The 19,168-nt window shown below is 42.6% G+C and overlaps 1 protein-coding gene across 1 annotated transcript; it reads right to left on the bottom strand.

Annotated features, from left to right (window-relative positions):
• Window positions 1-9,289: 9,289 nt before the first annotated feature.
• efcab14 (EF-hand calcium binding domain 14) lies at window positions 9,290-18,481 on the bottom strand. The gene is made up of 10 exons (XM_089130757.1): window positions 17,887-18,481; window positions 16,916-17,061; window positions 15,317-15,462; window positions 15,081-15,179; window positions 14,885-14,995; window positions 14,667-14,714; window positions 14,278-14,424; window positions 14,056-14,104; window positions 13,893-13,982; window positions 9,290-9,734 (listed from the first exon to the last, which is right to left on the bottom strand). Exons 1-10 carry the CDS (start codon window positions 18,063-18,065, stop codon window positions 9,673-9,675), a joined length of 1,077 nt encoding a protein of 358 aa, XP_088986883.1. The 5' UTR covers window positions 18,066-18,481; the 3' UTR covers window positions 9,290-9,672.
• Between the last annotated feature and the right edge of the window lie 687 nt (window positions 18,482-19,168).

Raw genomic sequence — 19,168 nt, 5'->3', positions numbered from 1 at the left:
TGAGATATCGAAACTCAAAAATTCGACCCAAAAAAAAAAACGACAGTGGTACCCCTTTTGTTTTTTTTGTTTTTTTTCGGGCGAAAAATTAAGGTTCTCCAATCTTCTCAAAACTCTGGATTCTGATAGAGGGCCATGAGACTTAGACCTGAGTGCAAAAATGGAGGCTCTAGACCCTTCCAGAGCTGAGATATCGAAACTCAAAATTTCGACCCCAAAAAAAAACGACAGTGGTACCCCTTTTGTTTTTTTTGTTTTTCGGGCGAAAAATTAAGGTTCTCCAATCTTCTCAAAACTCTGGATTCTTATAGAGGGCGATGAGACTTAGACCTGAGTGCAAAAATGGAGGCTCTAGACCCTTCCAGAGCTGAGATATCGAAACTCAAAAATTCTAACCGAAAAAAAAAACGACAGTGGTACCCCTTTTGTTTTTTTTGTTTTTCGGGCGAAAAATTAAGGTTCTCCAATCTTCTCAAAACTCTGGATTCTGATAGAGGGCCATGAGACTTAGACCTGAGTGCAAAAATTGAGGCTCTAGACCCTTCTAGAGCTGAGATATCGAAACTCAAAAATTCGACCCGAAAAAAAAACGACAGTGGTACCCCTTTTGTTTTTTTTGTTTTTCGGGCGAAAAATTAAGGTTCTCCAATCTTCTCAAAACTCTGGATTCTGATAGAGGGCCATGAGACTTAGACCTGAGTGCAAAAATTGAGGCTCTAGACCCTTCTAGAGCTGAGATATCGAAACTCAAAAATTCGACCCGAAAAAAAAACGACAGTGGTACCCCTTTTGTTTTTTTTGTTTTTCCGGCGAAAAATTAAGGTTCTCCAATCTTCTCAAAACTCTGGATTCTTATAGAGGGCCATGAGACTTAGACCTGAGTGCAAAAATGGAGGCTTTAGACCCTTCCAGAGCTGAGATATCGAAACTCAAAAATTCGACCCGAAAAAAAAACGACAGTGGTACCCCTTTTGTTTTTTTTGTTTTTCGGGCGAAAAATTAAGGTTCTCCAATCTTCTCAAAACTCTGGATTCTGATAGAGGGCCATGAGACTTAGACCTGAGTGCAAAAATGGAGGCTCTAGACCCTTCCAGAGCTGAGATATCGAAACTCAAAATTTCGACCCCAAAAAAAAACGACAGTGGTACCCCTTTTGTTTTTTTTGTTTTTCGGGCGAAAAATTAAGGTTCTCCAATCTTCTCAAAACTCTAGATTCTTATAGAGGGCCATGAGACTTAGACCTGAGTGCAAAAATGCAGGCTCTAGACCCTTTCAGAGCTGAGATATCGAAACTCAAAAATTCTAACCGAAAAAAAAAACGACAGTGGTACCCCTTTTGTTTTTTTTGTTTTTCGGGCGAAAAATTAAGGTTCTCCAATCTTCTCAAAACTCTGGATTCTGATAGAGGGCCATGAGACTTAGACCTGAGTGCAAAAATTGAGGCTCTAGACCCTTCCAGAGCTGAGATATCGAAACTCAAAAATTCGACCCGAAAAAAAAACGACAGTGGTACCCCTTTTGTTTTTTTTGTTTTTCCGGCGAAAAATTAAGGTTCTCCAATCTTCTCAAAACTCTGGATTCTTATAGAGGGCCATGAGACTTAGACCTGAGTGCAAAAATGGAGGCTCTAGACCCTTCCAGAGCTAAGATATCGAAACTCAAAAATTCGACCCAAAAAAAAACGACAGTGGTACCCCTTTTGTTTTTTTTGTTTTTCGGGCGAAAAATTAAGGTTCTCCAATCTTCTCAAAACTCTGGATTCTGATAGAGGGCCATGAGACTTAGACCTGAGTGCAAAAATGGAGGCTCTAGACCCTTTTAGAGCTGAGATATCGAAACTCAAAAATTCTAACCGAAAAAAAAAAACGACAGTGGTACCCCTTTTGTTTTTTTTGTTTTTCGGGCGAAAAATTAAGGTTCTCCAATCTTCTCAAAACTCTGGATTCTTATAGAGGGCGATGAGACTTAGACCTGAGTGCAAAAATGGAGGCTCTAGACCCTTCCAGAGCTGAGATATCGAAACTCAAAAATTCTAACCGAAAAAAAAAACGACAGTGGTACCCCTTTTGTTTTTTTTGTTTTTCGGTCGAAAAATTAAGGTTCTCCAATCTTCTCAAAACTCTGGATTCTGATAGAGGGCCATGAGACTTAGACCTGAGTGCAAAAATTGAGGCTCTAGACCCTTCCAGAGCTGAGATATCGAAACTCAAAAATTCGACTCAAAAAAAAACGACAGTGGTACCCCTTTTGTTTTTTTTGTTTTTCCGGCGAAAAATTAAGGTTCTCCAATCTTCTCAAAACTCTGGATTCTTATAGAGGGCCATGAGACTTAGACCTGAGTGCAAAAATGGAGGCTTTAGACCCTTCCAGAGCTGAGATATCGAAACTCAAAAATTCGACCCGAAAAAAAAACGACAGTGGTACCCCTTTTGTTTTTTTTGTTTTTCGGGCGAAAAATTAAGGTTCTCCAATCTTCTCAAAACTCTGGATTCTGATAGAGGGCGATGAGACTTAGACCTGAGTGCAAAAATGGAGGCTCTAGACCCTTCCAGAGCTGAGATATCGAAACTCAAAAATTCGACCCGAAAAAAAAACGACAGTGGTACCCCTTTTGTTTTTTTTGTTTTTCGGGCGAAAAATTAAGGTTCTCCAATCTTCTCAAAACTCGGGATTCTTATAGAGGGCGATGAGACTTAGACCTGAGTGCAAAAATGGAGGCTCTAGACCCTTCCAGAGCTGAGATATCGAAACTCAAAAATTCGCCCCGAAAAAAAAACGACAGTGGTACCCCTTTTGTTTTTTTTGTTTTTCGGGCGAAAAATTAAGGTTCTCCAATCTTCTCAAAACTCTGGATTCTGATAGAGGGCCATGAGACTTAGACCTGAGTGCAAAAATGGAGGCTTTAGACCCTTCCAGAGCTGAGATATCGAAACTCAAAAATTCGACCCGAAAAAAAAACGACAGTGGTACCCCTTTTGTTTTTTTTGTTTTTCGGGCGAAAAATTAAGGTTCTCCAATCTTCTCAAAACTCGGGATTCTTATAGAGGGCGATGAGACTTAGACCTGAGTGCAAAAATGGAGGCTCTAGACCCTTCCAGAGCTGAGATATCGAAACTCAAAAATTCGCCCCGAAAAAAAAACGACAGTGGTACCCCTTTTGTTTTTTTTGTTTTTCGGGCGAAAAATTAAGGTTCTCCAATCTTCTCAAAACTCTGGATTCTGATAGAGGGCCATGAGACTTAGACCTGAGTGCAAAAATGGAGGCTTTAGACCCTTCCAGAGCTGAGATATCGAAACTCAAAAATTCGACCCGAAAAAAAAACGACAGTGGTACCCCTTTTGTTTTTTTTGTTTTTCGGGCGAAAAATTAAGGTTCTCCAATCTTCTCAAAACTCTGGATTCTGATAGAGGGCCATGAGACTTAGACCTGAGTGCAAAAATGGAGGCTCTAGACCCTTCCAGAGCTGAGATATCGAAACTCAAAATTTCGACCCCAAAAAAAAACGACAGTGGTACCCCTTTTGTTTTTTTTGTTTTTCGGGCGAAAAATTAAGGTTCTCCAATCTTCTCAAAACTCTAGATTCTTATAGAGGGCCATGAGACTTAGACCTGAGTGCAAAAATGCAGGCTCTAGACCCTTTCAGAGCTGAGATATCGAAACTCAAAAATTCTAACCGAAAAAAAAAACGACAGTGGTACCCCTTTTGTTTTTTTTGTTTTTCGAGCGAAAAATTAAGGTTCTCCAATCTTCTCAAAACTCGGGATTCTTATAGAGGGCGATGAGACTTAGACCTGAGTGCAAAAATGGAGGCTCTAGACCCTTCCAGAGCTGAGATATCGAAACTCAAAAATTCTAACCGAAAAAAAAAAACGACAGTGGTACCCCTTTTGTTTTTTTTGTTTTTCGGGCGAAAAATTAAGGTTCTCCAATCTTCTCAAAACTCTGGATTCTGATAGAGGGCCATGAGACTTAGACCTGAGTGCAAAAATTGAGGCTCTAGACCCTTCCAGAGCTGAGATATCGAAACTCAAAAATTCGACCCGAAAAAAAAACGACAGTGGTACCCCTTTTGTTTTTTTTGTTTTTCCGGCGAAAAATTAAGGTTCTCCAATCTTCTCAAAACTCTGGATTCTTATAGAGGGCCATGAGACTTAGACCTGAGTGCAAAAATGGAGGCTCTAGACCCTTCCAGAGCTAAGATATCGAAACTCAAAAATTCGACCCAAAAAAAAACGACAGTGGTACCCCTTTTGTTTTTTTTGTTTTTCGGGCGAAAAATTAAGGTTCTCCAATCTTCTCAAAACTCTGGATTCTGATAGAGGGCCATGAGACTTAGACCTGAGTGCAAAAATGGAGGCTCTAGACCCTTTTAGAGCTGAGATATCGAAACTCAAAAATTCTAACCGAAAAAAAAAAACGACAGTGGTACCCCTTTTGTTTTTTTTGTTTTTCGGGCGAAAAATTAAGGTTCTCCAATCTTCTCAAAACTCTGGATTCTTATAGAGGGCGATGAGACTTAGACCTGAGTGCAAAAATGGAGGCTCTAGACCCTTCCAGAGCTGAGATATCGAAACTCAAAAATTCTAACCGAAAAAAAAAAACGACAGTGGTACCCCTTTTGTTTTTTTTGTTTTTCGGGCGAAAAATTAAGGTTCTCCAATCTTCTCAAAACTCTGGATTCTGATAGAGGGCCATGAGACTTAGACCTGAGTGCAAAAATTGAGGCTCTAGACCCTTCCAGAGCTGAGATATCGAAACTCAAAAATTCGACTCAAAAAAAAACGACAGTGGTACCCCTTTTGTTTTTTTTGTTTTTCCGGCGAAAAATTAAGGTTCTCCAATCTTCTCAAAACTCTGGATTCTTATAGAGGGCCATGAGACTTAGACCTGAGTGCAAAAATGGAGGCTTTAGACCCTTCCAGAGCTGAGATATCGAAACTCAAAAATTCGACCCGAAAAAAAAACGACAGTGGTACCCCTTTTGTTTTTTTTGTTTTTCGGGCGAAAAATTAAGGTTCTCCAATCTTCTCAAAACTCTGGATTCTTATAGAGGGCCATGAGACTTAGACCTGAGTGCAAAAATGGAGGCTTTAGACCCTTCCAGAGCTGAGATATCGAAACTCAAAAATTCGAGCCGAAAAAAAAAACGACAGTGGTACCCCTTTTGTTTTTTTTGTTTTTTGGATGAAAAATTAAGGTTCTCCAATCTTCTCAAAACTCGGGATTCTTATAGAGGGCGATGAGACTTAGACCTGAGTGCAAAAATGGAGGCTCTAGACCCTTCCAGAGCTGAGATATCGAAACTCAAAAATTCGACCCAAAAAAAAAAACGACAGTGGTACCCCTTTTGTTTTTTTTGTTTTTCGGGCGAAAAATTAAGGTTCTCCAATCTTCTCAAAACTCGGGATTCTTATAGAGGGCGATGAGACTTAGACCTGAGTGCAAAAATGGAGGCTCTAGACCCTTCCAGAGCTGAGATATCGAAACTCAAAAATACTAACCGAAAAAAAAAAACGACAGTGGTACCCCTTTTGTTTTTTTTGTTTTTCGGGCGAAAAATTAAGGTTCTCCAATCTTCTCAAAACTCTGGATTCTGATAGAGGGCCATGAGACTTAGACCTGAGTGCAAAAATTGAGGCTCTAGACCCTTCCAGAGCTGAGATATCGAAACTCAAAAATTCGACCCGAAAAAAAAAACGACAGTGGTACCCCTTTTGTTTTTTTTGTTTTTCGAGCGAAAAATTAAGGTTCTCCAATCTTCTCAAAACTCGGGATTCTTATAGAGGGCGATGAGACTTAGACCTGAGTGCAAAAATGGAGGCTCTAGACCCTTCCAGAGCTGAGATATCGAAACTCAAAAATTCTAACCGAAAAAAAAAAACGACAGTGGTACCCCTTTTGTTTTTTTTGTTTTTCCGGCGAAAAATTAAGGTTCTCCAATCTTCTCAAAACTCGGGATTCTGATAGAGGGCCATGAGACTTAGACCTGAGTGCAAAAATTGAGGCTCTAGACCCTTCCAGAGCTGAGATATCGAAACTCAAAAATTCGACCCGAAAAAAAACGACAGTGGTACCCCTTTTGTTTTTTTTGTTTTTCCGGCGAAAAATTAAGGTTCTCCAATCTTCTCAAAACTCTGGATTCTTATAGAGGGCCATGAGACTTAGACCTGAGTGCAAAAATGGAGGCTTTAGACCCTTCCAGAGCTGAGATATCGAAACTCAAAAATTCGACCCGAAAAAAAAACGACAGTGGTACCCCTTTTGTTTTTTTTGTTTTTCGGGCGAAAAATTAAGGTTCTCGAATCTTCTCAAAACTCTGGATTCTTATAGAGGGCCATGAGACTTAGACCTGAGTGCAAAAATGGAGGCTTTAGACCCTTCCAGAGCTGAGATATCGAAACTCAAAAATTCGACCCAAAAAAAAAAACGACAGTGGTACCCCTTTTGTTTTTTTTGTTTTTCGGGCGAAAAATTAAGGTTCTCCAATCTTCTCAAAACTCGGGATTCTTATAGAGGGCGATGAGACTTAGACCTGAGTGCAAAAATGGAGGCTCTAGACCCTTCCAGAGCTGAGATATCGAAACTCAAAAATTCTAACCGAAAAAAAAAAAACGACAGTGGTACCCCTTTTGTTTTTTTTGTTTTTTTGGGCGAAAAATTAAGGTTCTCCAATCTTCTCAATACTCGGGATTCTTATAGAGGGCGATGAGACTTAGACCTGAGTGCAAAAATTGAGGCTCTAGACCCTTCCAGAGCTGAGATATCGAAACTCAAAAATTCTAACCAAAAAAAAAAACGACAGTGGTACCCCTTTTGTTTTTTTTGTTTTTCGAGCGAAAAATTAAGGTTCTCCAATCTTCTCAAAACTCTGGATTCTGATAGAGAGCCATGAGACTTAGACCTGAGTGCAAAAATGGAGGCTTTAGACCCTTCCAGAGCTGAGATATCGAAACTCAAAAATTCGACCCGAAAAAAAAACGACAGTGGTACCCCTTTTGTTTTTTTTGTTTTTCGGGCGAAAAATTAAGGTTCTCCAATCTTCTCAAAACTCGGGATTCTTATAGAGGGCGATGAGACTTAGACCTGAGTGCAAAAATGGAGGCTCTAGACCCTTCCAGAGCTGAGATATCGAAACTCAAAAATTCTAACCAAAAAAAAAAAACGACAGTGGTACCCCTTTTGTTTTTTTTGTTTTTTTGGGTGAAAAATTAAGGTTCTCCAATCTTCTCAAAACTCTGGATTCTGATAGAGGGCCATGAGACTTAGACCTGAGTGCAAAAATTGAGGCTCTAGACCCTTCCAGAGCTGAGATATCGAAACTCAAAAATTCGACCCGAAAAAAAAAAACGACAGTGGTACCCCTTACGTTTTTTTTGTTTTTCGGGCAAAAAATTAAGGTTCTCCAATCTTCTCAAAACTTTGAGGGCAATGAGACTTACCTGGGTGCAAAAATGGAGGCTGTAGAATGGTGGCTTACTTGATATAGCGATGGGCTTTAATCAAGAAGACCTGAGTTCAAATCCCATTCTTGCTTACATTAAATTGTAGTGATTATATCAAACAAAGTGGCCAAAACAACCCGGTATCACGACAAGACGTGAAATAATCACGTTGGTCCACTTTGGAAAACGTGTAGATGTCGCAGTTTAACCCCCTCAAACGTGAAAGTTACACTTAAACTTACCATAACGACCTATCGGTTTTCATTAAACCGAGAAAAATGGAATTTAATTTTATTGACAATCACTGCAAATGGTCTATTATTTAAAATCCAAAAAACATGAATTATTTCCAATGTGAAAAGGATTAATTTGCCTCGATCCACGCCGAAACAAAACGTCTAAATGTCACGTTTTTAATAAAGCAGCCTAAATGGTCCACTTTGGAAAACGTGTAGATGTCACGGTTTAACCCTCTCAAACGTGAAACTTAGACGTTTGCGTTAACACGCTCCAGTGGAGATACCCGGATGTTTTTACACGCAATCGCCTCTGACATAACCATAGATATCATGGCCATAACGACCTATTGGTTTTCATTAAACCGAGAAAAAATGTATTTTGTTTTATTTACGATCACTGAGAAATGTTCTATTATTTAGAATGCAAAAACCATTTATTATTTACTCTGGTATAAACTCTGGTTTTACCTGCGTAAGTGATTCCTTACAGGCATTTTTATTCACATTGGCAGAATTGTATTTGATCTATTAATTTATATTCTGTAAAAATGCTATATTTATTATCATGTTTAACTTTAAATCAATAGTTAGGCTATGTATTTCGTTATAGGCAAGGCTCATTTAAACTATTTTATTTTTGGGCCAGCTCAAAAGTTTAGAGTTGAAAAAAACCTTAAAATAGAATGCTTTGCGCAGCGCATGATGAGGGAACGTCAGCCAATTCCACCAACTGCGTTAAACGTATAATTTGTATTATTTAAAATTACTTTTTAAATTCCAAAGCTTGTAGAAGGTGGCAATACTGACCTGGTAGCCTTGAGTAAATTAACTTGTTTAAGATAATGATTCATAAAACATATAATTATCAGTTAAGCCTATACTGTACTTCACTGACACAGACAAAAATGAAAAACTATCAGTCAAAGTTCAGGGGGTTTAGGAGGGGGGGGGGGGGATAGGGCAGGATAAGGAGACTGAGAAAAAGAAAGATGTATATAACCATGTTTGTTTACGCAAAAGTCATGATGTCATGTTGGGACAACAGTGTGTAAGTGCTGTGACTCTTCCCAGTTCTAACACAGTAAAGGGAAAAGTGTCTTTAGTAAATGGTATGGTGTGGTGTGCTTACCCATCTCTTAACAATACGAACGTTATCTCTCAAGCTCCTCATGACACACACACACTTCAGTAAAATCAGCCTTTATTCAGGTTACATTACAGAGAACATGCACTGCAAACTCACCATTTCATCATCACATCTCCTACTGCTTCCAGTTACCCTCGATTCTACAATATTTACACTTCATCTGGTTTATAAAGCGACAGCAGAGTCTGAAGAAGAACAAAACTAGAGCAGTGTTTGCAAGGCCTTCAGTCTGCAGAAACACACACACTTGGTAAAGGAGAAACCAGAAGATAGACACTCCCCCCCACACACACACACACACACACACAAAATCAGTGCATGAGAAACCAGAGGAACACATTCCCACACACACACACACACACAGTGCTGATGAACTTTAAATTAAAACCTACATCTGATCAAAGACAAGTAGCTGAGTGCATGGCATTATATTATCATAAATATATCTGATTACATCCCCTAAAAGCAGACATATGGGTCATCATAGTATTGCTGGATCTGACAGTAGTGTAGTTTAAAACGATCTTCATTTGCCCTCAGAGACATGATTAATATAAGAGTGGATCTCACTGAACACGTCCAGGTTAGCAGAAATCAGAGGGAACTGAAGCTCCTCATTAATGCGTCTTCTGCCGTCTGCTGAATCTCTTGACTGGGTGTTTCTGGGAAACGGGCGCGTGTAAGTCAGCAAGACAGGCAAACGCTAGCGGTGTGTGTGTTGGGGATTCAGGCTGAAATACGGGGATCTTCATGCTCCCGTACACTGGGCTTCATCCGCTCCGGATCTGCTCCCGACAGGACTATGAGACTCACTCTTATCCCACATGAACGTGTGTGGAAGCCTCACTGGCGGCTGACCTCTGACCTCTCCTCCTGCTGGCCTGGAGACAGCAGCTGCTCCACATCTGACAGCACAAGCATGCACACGGTTATCAGAGGAGTGTACGGCAAATATATATTTAGATTAAAACACACTTTATCACACTTTTGAGTGAGGCTCTCATGGCCACTGATAGATTCTGAGAGGAACCATGAGACATTTGAAAATTCCATGATTTTCCATGTTTTTCCTAGTATGTGTAAGACCCTTCCAGAGCTGAGATATCGAAACTCAAAAATTTGACCCGAAAAAAAAAACGACAGTGGTACCCCTTTTGTTTTTTTTGTTTTTCGGGCGAAAAATTAAGGTTCTCCAATCTTCTCAAAACTCGGGATTCTTATAGAGGGCCATGAGACTTAGACCTGAGTGCAAAAATGGAGGCTCTAGACCCTTCCAGAGCTGAGATATCGAAACTCAAAAATTCGCCCCGAAAAAAAAACGACAGTGGTACCCCTTTTGTTTTTTTTGTTTTTCGGGCGAAAAATTAAGGTTCTCCAATCTTCTCAAAACTCTGGATTCTGATAGAGGGCCATGAGACTTAGACCTGAGTGCAAAAATGGAGGCTTTAGACCCTTCCAGAGCTGAGATATCGAAACTCAAAAATTCGACCCGAAAAAAAAACGACAGTGGTACCCCTTTTGTTTTTTTTGTTTTTCGGGCGAAAATTTAAGGTTCTCCAATCTTCTCAAAACTCTGGATTCTGATAGAGGGCCATGAGACTTAGACCTGAGTGCAAAAATGGAGGCTCTAGACCCTTCCAGAGCTAAGATATCGAAACTCAAAAATTCGACCCAAAAAAAAAACGACAGTGGTACCCCTTTTGTTTTTTTTGTTTTTCGGGCGAAAAATTAAGGTTCTCCAATCTTCTCAAAACTCTGGATTCTGATAGAGGGCCATGAGACTTAGACCTGAGTGCAAAAATGGAGGCTCTAGACCCTTTCAGAGCTAAGATATCGAAACTCAAAAATTCTAACCGAAAAAAAAAACGACAGTGGTACCCCTTTTGTTTTTTTTGTTTTTCGGGCGAAAAATTAAGGTTCTCCAATCTTCTCAAAACTCGGGATTCTTATAGAGGGCGATGAGACTTAGACCTGAGTGTAAAAATGGAGGCTCTAGACCCTTCCAGAGCTGAGATATCGAAACTCAAAAATTCTAACCGAAAAAAAAAACGACAGTGGTACCCCTTTTGTTTTTTTTGTTTTTCGAGCGAAAAATTAAGGTTATCCAATCTTCTCAAAACTCGGGATTCTTATAGAGGGCGATGAGACTTAGACCTGAGTGCAAAAATTGAGGCTCTAGACCCTTCCAGAGCTGAGATATCGAAACTCAAAAATTCGACCCGAAAAAAAAAACGACAGTGGTACCCCTTTTGTTTTTTTTGTTTTTCGGGCGAAAAATTAAGGTTCTCCAATCTTCTCAAAACTCTGGATTCTGATAGAGGACCATGAGACTTAGACCTGAGTGCAAAAATGGAGGCTCTAGACCCTTCCAGAGCTGAGATATCGAAACTCAAAAATTCGACCCGAAAAAAAAACGACAGTGGTACCCCTTTTGTTTTTTTTGTTTTTCAGGCGAAAAATTAAGGTTCTCCAATCTTCTCAAAACTTTGGATTCTTATAGAGGGCCATGAGACTTAGACCTGAGTGCAAAAATGGAGGCTCTAGACCCTTCCAGAGCTGAGATATCGAAACTCAAAAATTCGACCCGAAAAAAAAACGACAGTGGTACCCCTTTTGTTTTTTTTTGTTTTTCGGGCGAAAAATTAAGGTTCTCCAATCTTCTCAAAACTCTGGATTCTTATAGAGGGCCATGAGACTTAGACCTGAGTGCAAAAATGGAGGCTCTAGACCCTTCCAGAGCTGAGATATCGAAACTCAAAAATTCGCCCCGAAAAAAAAACGACAGTGGTACCCCTTTTGTTTTTTTTGTTTTTCGGGCGAAAAATTAAGGTTCTCCAATCTTCTCAAAACTCTGGATTCTGATAGAGGGCCATGAGACTTAGACCTGAGTGCAAAAATGGAGGCTCTAGACCCTTCCAGAGCTGAGATATCGAAACTCAAAAATTCGACCCGAAAAAAAAAACGACAGTGGTACCCCTTTTGTTTTTTTTTTGTTTTTCGGGCGAAAAATTAAGGTTCTCCAATCTTCTCAAAACTCTGGATTCTGATAGAGGGCCATGAGACTTAGACCTGAGTGCAAAAATGGAGGCTCTAGACCCTTCCAGAGCTGAGATATCAAAACTCAAAAATTCGCCCCGAAAAAAAAAACGACAGTGGTACCCCTTTTGTTTTTTTTGTTTTTCGGGCGAAAAATTAAGGTTCTCCAATCTTCTCAAAACTCTGGATTCTTATAGAGGGCCATGAGACTTAGACCTGAGTGCAAAAATGGAGGCTCTAGACCCTTCCAGAGCTGAGATATCGAAACTCAAATATTCGAACCGAAAAAAAACGACAGTGGTACCCCTTTTGTTTTTTTTGTTTTTCGGGCGAAAAATTAAGGTTCTCCAATCTTCTCAAAACTCTGGATTCTGATAGAGGGCCATGAGACTTAGACCTGAGTGCAAAAATGGAGGCTCTAGACCCTTCCAGAGCTGAGATATCGAAACTCAAAAATTCGACCCGAAAAAAAAACGACAGTGGTACCCCTTTTGTTTTTTTTGTTTTTCGGGCGAAAAATTAAGGTTCTCCAATCTTCTCAAAACTTTGGATTCTTATAGAGGGCCATGAGACTTAGACCTGAGTGCAAAAATGGAGGCTCTAGACCCTTCCAGAGCTGAGATATCGAAACTCAAAAATTCGACCCGAAAAAAAACCGACAGTGGTACCCCTTTTGTTTTTTTTTGTTTTTCGGGCGAAAAATTAAGGTTCTCCAATCTTCTCAAAACTCTGGATTCTTATAGAGGGCCATGAGACTTAGACCTGAGTGCAAAAATGGAGGCTCTAGACCCTTCGAGAGCTGAGATATCGAAACTCAAAAATTCGACCCGAAAAAAAAACGACAGTGGTACCCCTTTTGTTTTTTTTTGTTTTTCGGGCGAAAAATTAAGGTTCTCCAATCTTCTCAAAACTCTGGATTCTTATAGAGGGCCATGAGACTTAGACCTGAGTGCAAAAATGGAGGCTCTAGACCCTTCCAGAGCTGAGATATCGAAACTCAAAAATTCGACCCGAAAAAAAAAAAACGACAGTGGTACCCCTTTCGGGTTTTTTTTTTCGGGCAAAAAATTAAGTTTCTCCAATCTTCTCAAAACTTTGGATTCTGATAGAGGGCCATGAGACTTAGACCTGAGTGCAAAAATGGAGGCTCTAGACCCTTCCAGAGCTGAGATATCGAAACTCAAAAATTCGACCCGAAAAAAAAAAACGACAGTGGTACCCCTTTCGGGTTTTTTTTTTCGGGCAAAAAATTAAGTTTCTCCAATCTTCTCAAAACTTTGGATTCTGATAGAGGGCCATGAGACTTAGACCTGAGTGCAAAAATGGAGGCTCTAGACCCTTCCAGAGCTGAGATATCGAAACTCAAAAATTCGACCGGAAAAAAAAACGACAGTGGTACGTACCCCTTTTGTTTTTTTTGTTTTTCGGGCGAAAAATTAAGGTTCTCCAATCTTCTCAAAACTCTGGATTCTTATAGAGGGCCATGAGACTTAGACCTGAGTGCAAAAATGGAGGCTCTAGACCCTTCCAGAGCTGAGATATCGAAACTCAAAAATTCGACCCGAAAAAAAAAAAACGACAGTGGTACCCCTTTCGGGTTTTTTTTTTTCGGGCAAAAAATTAAGTTTCTCCAATCTTCTCAAAACTCTGGATTCTTATAGAGGGCCATGAGACTTAAACCTGAGTGCAAAAATGGAGGCTCTGTAAGCCACATGAGTGTAGTACGTGGGGCAGTGTGACTCCTTCAGTGGACTAGTGTGAGGCAGTAGCACCTCATTGCAGTACACAATATCCAGGGGGCGGAGTCGGATCCAGATCTGAGAGGTGGAGCTGGGAAGGTTTAGGGGGTGGGGTTAGGGACCACGGGGTGGAACTGGGTAGGTTTAGGGGGTGGGGTTAGGGATCAGGGGGTGGGGCTGGGTAGGTTTAGGTATATGTAAGGTGGGAGGAGTTGGATCTGGATCTGACTCCTCCCCGTGGATTTCATGTTCTGCAGTGAGGTTCAGTTACTATGACAACATGCACACCTGTCACGGGGAACGTCACGGCCCGTCCTCTTCTGAGCCGCCTGGGGGACAGAGACCTGGGAGACCTGGGCCGGCGGGGCGGGGGGGAACCTGAAACACACACACACACTCGTGATCGGGTCTGTGTGTGTGTTAGCGTGAGTGTGTGTGAAGTGGTACACACCTGCGTCTGCGCTGCTCTGGAGCTGACGGCCGGCCGGTGCTGTCGACGGCTGAGAGAGAGAGAGAAACACAAGGTGTGTTTATTGGGTGATTCTGGAAGAATGACTTAATTTGAGGTGTTTTGATAGTTTTACTGTGTTTTGACTGTGAAATGAACTGCAGTGAAGCTTAAGGTAGGTTATGAGTAAAGAGTTGGTCAGTGTGTGTGTGTGTGTGTGTTCACCTCTGCTCCTGACTCCAGCACAGACACCCAGCGGCTCAGGTTGGACAGCAGGAAGTGGACGCTCTGGATCTGCTCACGGCACCAGGACTGATGGAGCAGCAGAGAGCTGTTCAACTCGCTCACTCCGTCCTGAACACACTGCACGTCCTGCACACACACACACACACAGTATATAGTGCTGCTGATGGGATAGATCATTAGAACATGTTCCTCCTGAACTGTGTTAATAACATGCATTTACATAACATCACACTACGAGACACGACAAATCAATCACTGTTGACTGCCAGTGGGAGGAGCTTGTGGGCGGAGTCAGCATTAGCAGAAGAGAGCAGCCATGATCACAACATCCAGCACTGTCTGTCTGTGTGTGTGTGTGTGTGTGTTACCTGCTTCAGTGCTGTCCAGCTGCTGTCGTTCACCGGGATCCCTCCAATCTTTAAGGACAGAAATGAAACAAGGCGTTTACACACATCAACACCATCACTCTCACAGCAGAACCACGGACATCTCCATGAGACTGGCTGTTTTGGGCTGTCATAACATTTGTTTGCGAGTACGAGATCATTCACCCAGAAATGTACGTGTGTATGAGTGTGTCACACACCGTGGTGTCTTTGAGCTGATCCTGTGCTTCTCTTCGCTCGTCCTGCACAGTCTGTATCATGGTGACATCATGCTGGAGGCTGGTGACTGTGCTGCCAATGGAGGCCACGCTCTGCACACACACACACACACACACCGCTGTGAGTCACGTCTCTGCACAAACACACACACACACACAGATATGAACAGCGGCGCACCTTCTGCAGCTCCTCCACACTCCTGGGAAGAGCCAGCAGATCCGAGGAGGACTTGATGTTGGCCTTCAGATGATTGACAGCAGAATCCAGAGCGCTGAGCTGCAGGACACACACACACACACACACACACACATTAACAATGCTGCTGCTACCGAGATCATGAGGAGTTTCATCATGAGTCAGAGATCACCATCAGCACCTCTGACCCTGTCCCTCACACACACACACACACACACCTTCTGGCTGATGTCGGTCAGGTTGGACCAGAGCTTGACCAGGCCTCTCTCTCCGCTCTCCATGTCCTCCAGCTTCATCTGTCCAGCCTTCAGCTCTTCACTGAGCGTCAGGATCTCGTGCGACGACAGCTTCTGACTGCTGTCCACTACACACACACACACAGCAGAACATCAAACACTGCTAATCATTTATTGTGTAATATGACAATGCCTGGTGTGTTTCTAATGAACAACAAAGCAAATATCTGATCACTTGATTTAAAAATATGAGACATATTCAGTTTGTATTGAATGGATTAGGGTTAGGCCGACTCTAAAGTAGGAGTAAAATAGTTCCTCCGAAAATGAGAAAATCCTAGAGCTAAAATCACTCCTAGCTCCTGCGGTACAAACACGCCAAAAACTGGGAACTTCCACCAACTATGAAAAGGTTCCTCCGGTGCTGAAGACCCTCATGATAATGAAGAGCGAGGCTGTATTCTGTGGAATAATGTGAGTGAATGAATGGTTCAGCATGGGTGCCGGACTCTGACTCAGTGTGTCTTGTGCATTCAAGCTCAGACTAAGAGTCAGGCTCACTCAATCGGACTCAGACTCACTCAGGCTCGTTATCAGACTCACCCAGGCTCGCGGTCAGACTCACTCAGGCTCACGGTCAGACTCACTCAGGCTCGTGGTCAGACTCACTCAGGCTTGCAGTCAGACTCGGTCAGACTCACTCAGGCTCGCAGTCAGACTCGGTCAGACTCACTCAGGCTTGCAGTCAGACTCGGTCAGACTCACTCAGGCTCACGGTCAGACTCACTCAGGCTCGTGGTCAGACTCACTCAGGCTCGCAGTCAGACTCGGTCAGACTCACTCAGACTCACCCAGACCCACTCAGGCTTGCGGTCAGATTCACTCAGGCTCTTCGGTCAGACTCACTCAGGCTCTTCGGTCAGACTCACTCAGGCTCTTCGGTCAGACTCACTCAGGCTCACAGTCAGACTCGGTCAGACTCACTCAGGCTCGCGGTCAGACTCACTCAGGCTCACGGTCAGACTCACTCAGGCTCACGGTCAGACTCGGTCAGACTCACTCAGGCTCGCGGTCAGACTCACTCAGGCTCACGGTCAGACTCACTCAGACTCACTCAGACTCTTCGGTCAGACTCACTCAGGCTCACAGTCAGACTCGGTCAGACTCACTCAGGCTCGCGGTCAGACTTGGTCAGACTCACTCAGACTCACCCAGACCCACTCAGGCTTGCGGTCAGACTCACTCAGGCTCTTCGGTCAGACTCACTCAGGCTCACGGTCAGACTCACTCAGGCTCACGGTCAGACTCGGTCAGACTCACTCAGGCTCGCGGTCAGACTCACTCAGGCTCACGGTCAGACTCACTCAGACTCACTCAGACTCACTCAGACTTCGGTCAGACTCACTCAGGCTCACAGTCAGACTCGGTCAGACTCACTCAGGCTCGCGGTCAGACCCACGGTCAGACTCACTCAGGCTCGCGGTCAGACTCACTCAGACTCACTCAGGCTCACGGTCAGACCCACGGTCAGACTGTCTCACTCAGACTCAGTGTGTGCTGTGGGGTCAGACGGGGACGTACTGGTGCGGATCTTCTCCTTCAGGGAGTCCAGGTCCTCTTTGAGTGCGATCTGCATCCAGATGAGTCCAGCACACGCCATGATGCAGGCGGCCAGCAGGATAAACACACACAGAGGATAACAGAGAGAGCAGCACTGCACTGAACTCCTGCACACGCACACACACACACAGAGAGAGAGTATTACACACAGAGAGGATAACAGAGAGAGCAGCACTGCACTGAACTCCTGCACACGCAGACACACACACACAGAGAGAGAGAGTATTACACACAGAGAGGATAACAGAGAGAGCAGCACTGCACTGAACTCCTGCACACACACACACACACACACAGTTAAATACAGAGAGCATAACAGAGAAAGCAGCACTGCACTGAACCCCTGCACACACACACACACACACACAGTTAAATACAGAGAGCATAACAGAGAAAGCAGCACTGCACTGAACCCCTGCACACACACACACACACACAGAGAGAGAGAGAGAGAGAGAGAGAGAGAGAGAGAGAGAGAGAGAGAGAGAGAGAGAGAGAGAGAGAGAGAGAGAGAGAGAGAGAGAGAAACACACATACACACAGAGAGGATAACAGAGAGAGCAGCACTGCACTGGACTTATGCAGACAGACACACACTTGACCATCAGGACTGAACTATAAACAGTAAACACACACACACACACACTTGACCATCAGGACTAAACAGTAAACAAACACACACACACACACACACACACACACACACACACACACTTGTCCATCAGGACTGAACTATAAACAGTAAACACACACACACACACACACACACACACACTTGACCATCAGGACTAAACAGTAAACAAACACACACACACACACACACACTTGTCCATCAGGACTGAACTATAAACAGTAAACAAACACACACACTTGTCCATCAGGACTGAACTGTAAACACACACACACACACACACACACACACACACACTCACGCGCCGAACAGGCCGCTCGGGCCGCCGGGGAACTCGCGTTCCTCTGAGCCGGACTCGTCGCTCTGGCTGTCGGGCGGCTCTGAGCGCAGGAGCCGGTGTTTGCTCTTCCTGCGGGTCTCGCTCAGGCCGATCAGCGCGTTCAGCTCCTTCCTCTTCTTCATCTTCTTCTGGGGGCTCATCGCCTCACACACACCGCATTCACCGGACAGCCGTTAGCATCGCAGAGACAGCGTTTAATCCAGCGTTAGCACTAGCCCAGAGTGAGACAGGCGGCCAGTGTCCATGATATAAACCCGCTTATCCACAGAACAGCGGCAGGTTCACTGAACTATCCTGCCGGAGTCAGAAATAACCGCAGAATATCGTTATATTGTTATGATCCTACGCTAAGGAAATCATTCAGCAGTTTCACTAAACACTTCCTGTCGAGTCTAAATCTGACGTCGTGAGACAAACGTAAAGATGACACGTATTCACGTTACAGACACATATAAAATGTAGTCTAAGAATCAGAGCAGATCTGTCTTTTTCTCTTCAGAATAAAGTAAACACATGAAAGATATGAGATGAGTTATCCATAATCCATCCGATCCTGACCGGAAGCGCTTCTGATTGGAGGAACACATGTCATGAGGGCGTTTCATTGGACATCTGACGTCATCATAATTATACTGTAAATACTTTTGCCTTTAAAATATATTTTTTAAAGATTCACATTTAGTCAGTGGAGTACATAGAATAAACAAAACCTTAATACGTAAATAAAATAAAACATTTAAAAGTTTGATAAAAATATGAAAATGTTTACAAATAGACAGCTTTCTTAATTTTAAATATAACATTGTATTTAGCTATAGTTAAACTTCTGATTTTAAAATGAAAAAAAAAGGCTCATTTCCCCAAATTTACATTTATGAATACTAAATTTAGCTACAAGCAGTAGCAGGTACATTGAGTAACATTCCTTATGATACGATTTGTCAAAGAACAGAACTAATAAAACATTTGTAAAGCTGGACATGAAAACACAATCACATTAAAGATAAAGCAACAGAATTACTTGACACTGCCGTTTTCAGGGAAAATTTAGATGAGGCAAAAGCAACCACAAAGTAAGTTGCAGACGCTTAACACACAATCATCTTCGTTAAAAATACTAAACAATACTAAAAATCAATGTGGAGAACTATCTAGATGATGTGATTGTGTATGGATACGGCCCGGATCCGGCTGATTACATCATGCATTGAGGCCCAGGAAATGTCTAGTTGTCCAAGTTTTT

The sequence above is a fragment of the Pimephales promelas genome, chromosome 5 (genome assembly GCF_988280905.1).
Source record: "Pimephales promelas chromosome 5, fPimPro1.hap1.1, whole genome shotgun sequence".
Classification (NCBI taxonomy): Eukaryota; Metazoa; Chordata; class Actinopteri; order Cypriniformes; family Leuciscidae; genus Pimephales; species Pimephales promelas.
This window is presented reverse-complemented; position numbering and strand designations above follow the sequence as displayed.

What these genes read in the sequence shown, in the direction of transcription:
- efcab14 (XM_089130757.1), bottom strand. Translation starts at nt 18,065, where the DNA reads ATGAGCCCCCAGAAGAAGATGAAGAAGAGGAAGGAGCTGAACGCGCTG. An exon ending in TGCTGGAGTCAGGAGCAGAG is followed by an intron (nt 14,105 to 14,277) that starts GTGAACACACAC and finishes TCTCTCTCTCAG; the next exon opens with CCGTCGACAGCACCGGCCGG. An exon ending in CCAGAGCAGCGCAGACGCAG is followed by an intron (nt 13,983 to 14,055) that starts GTGTGTACCACT and finishes TGTGTGTTTCAG; the next exon opens with GTTCCCCCCCGCCCCGCCGG.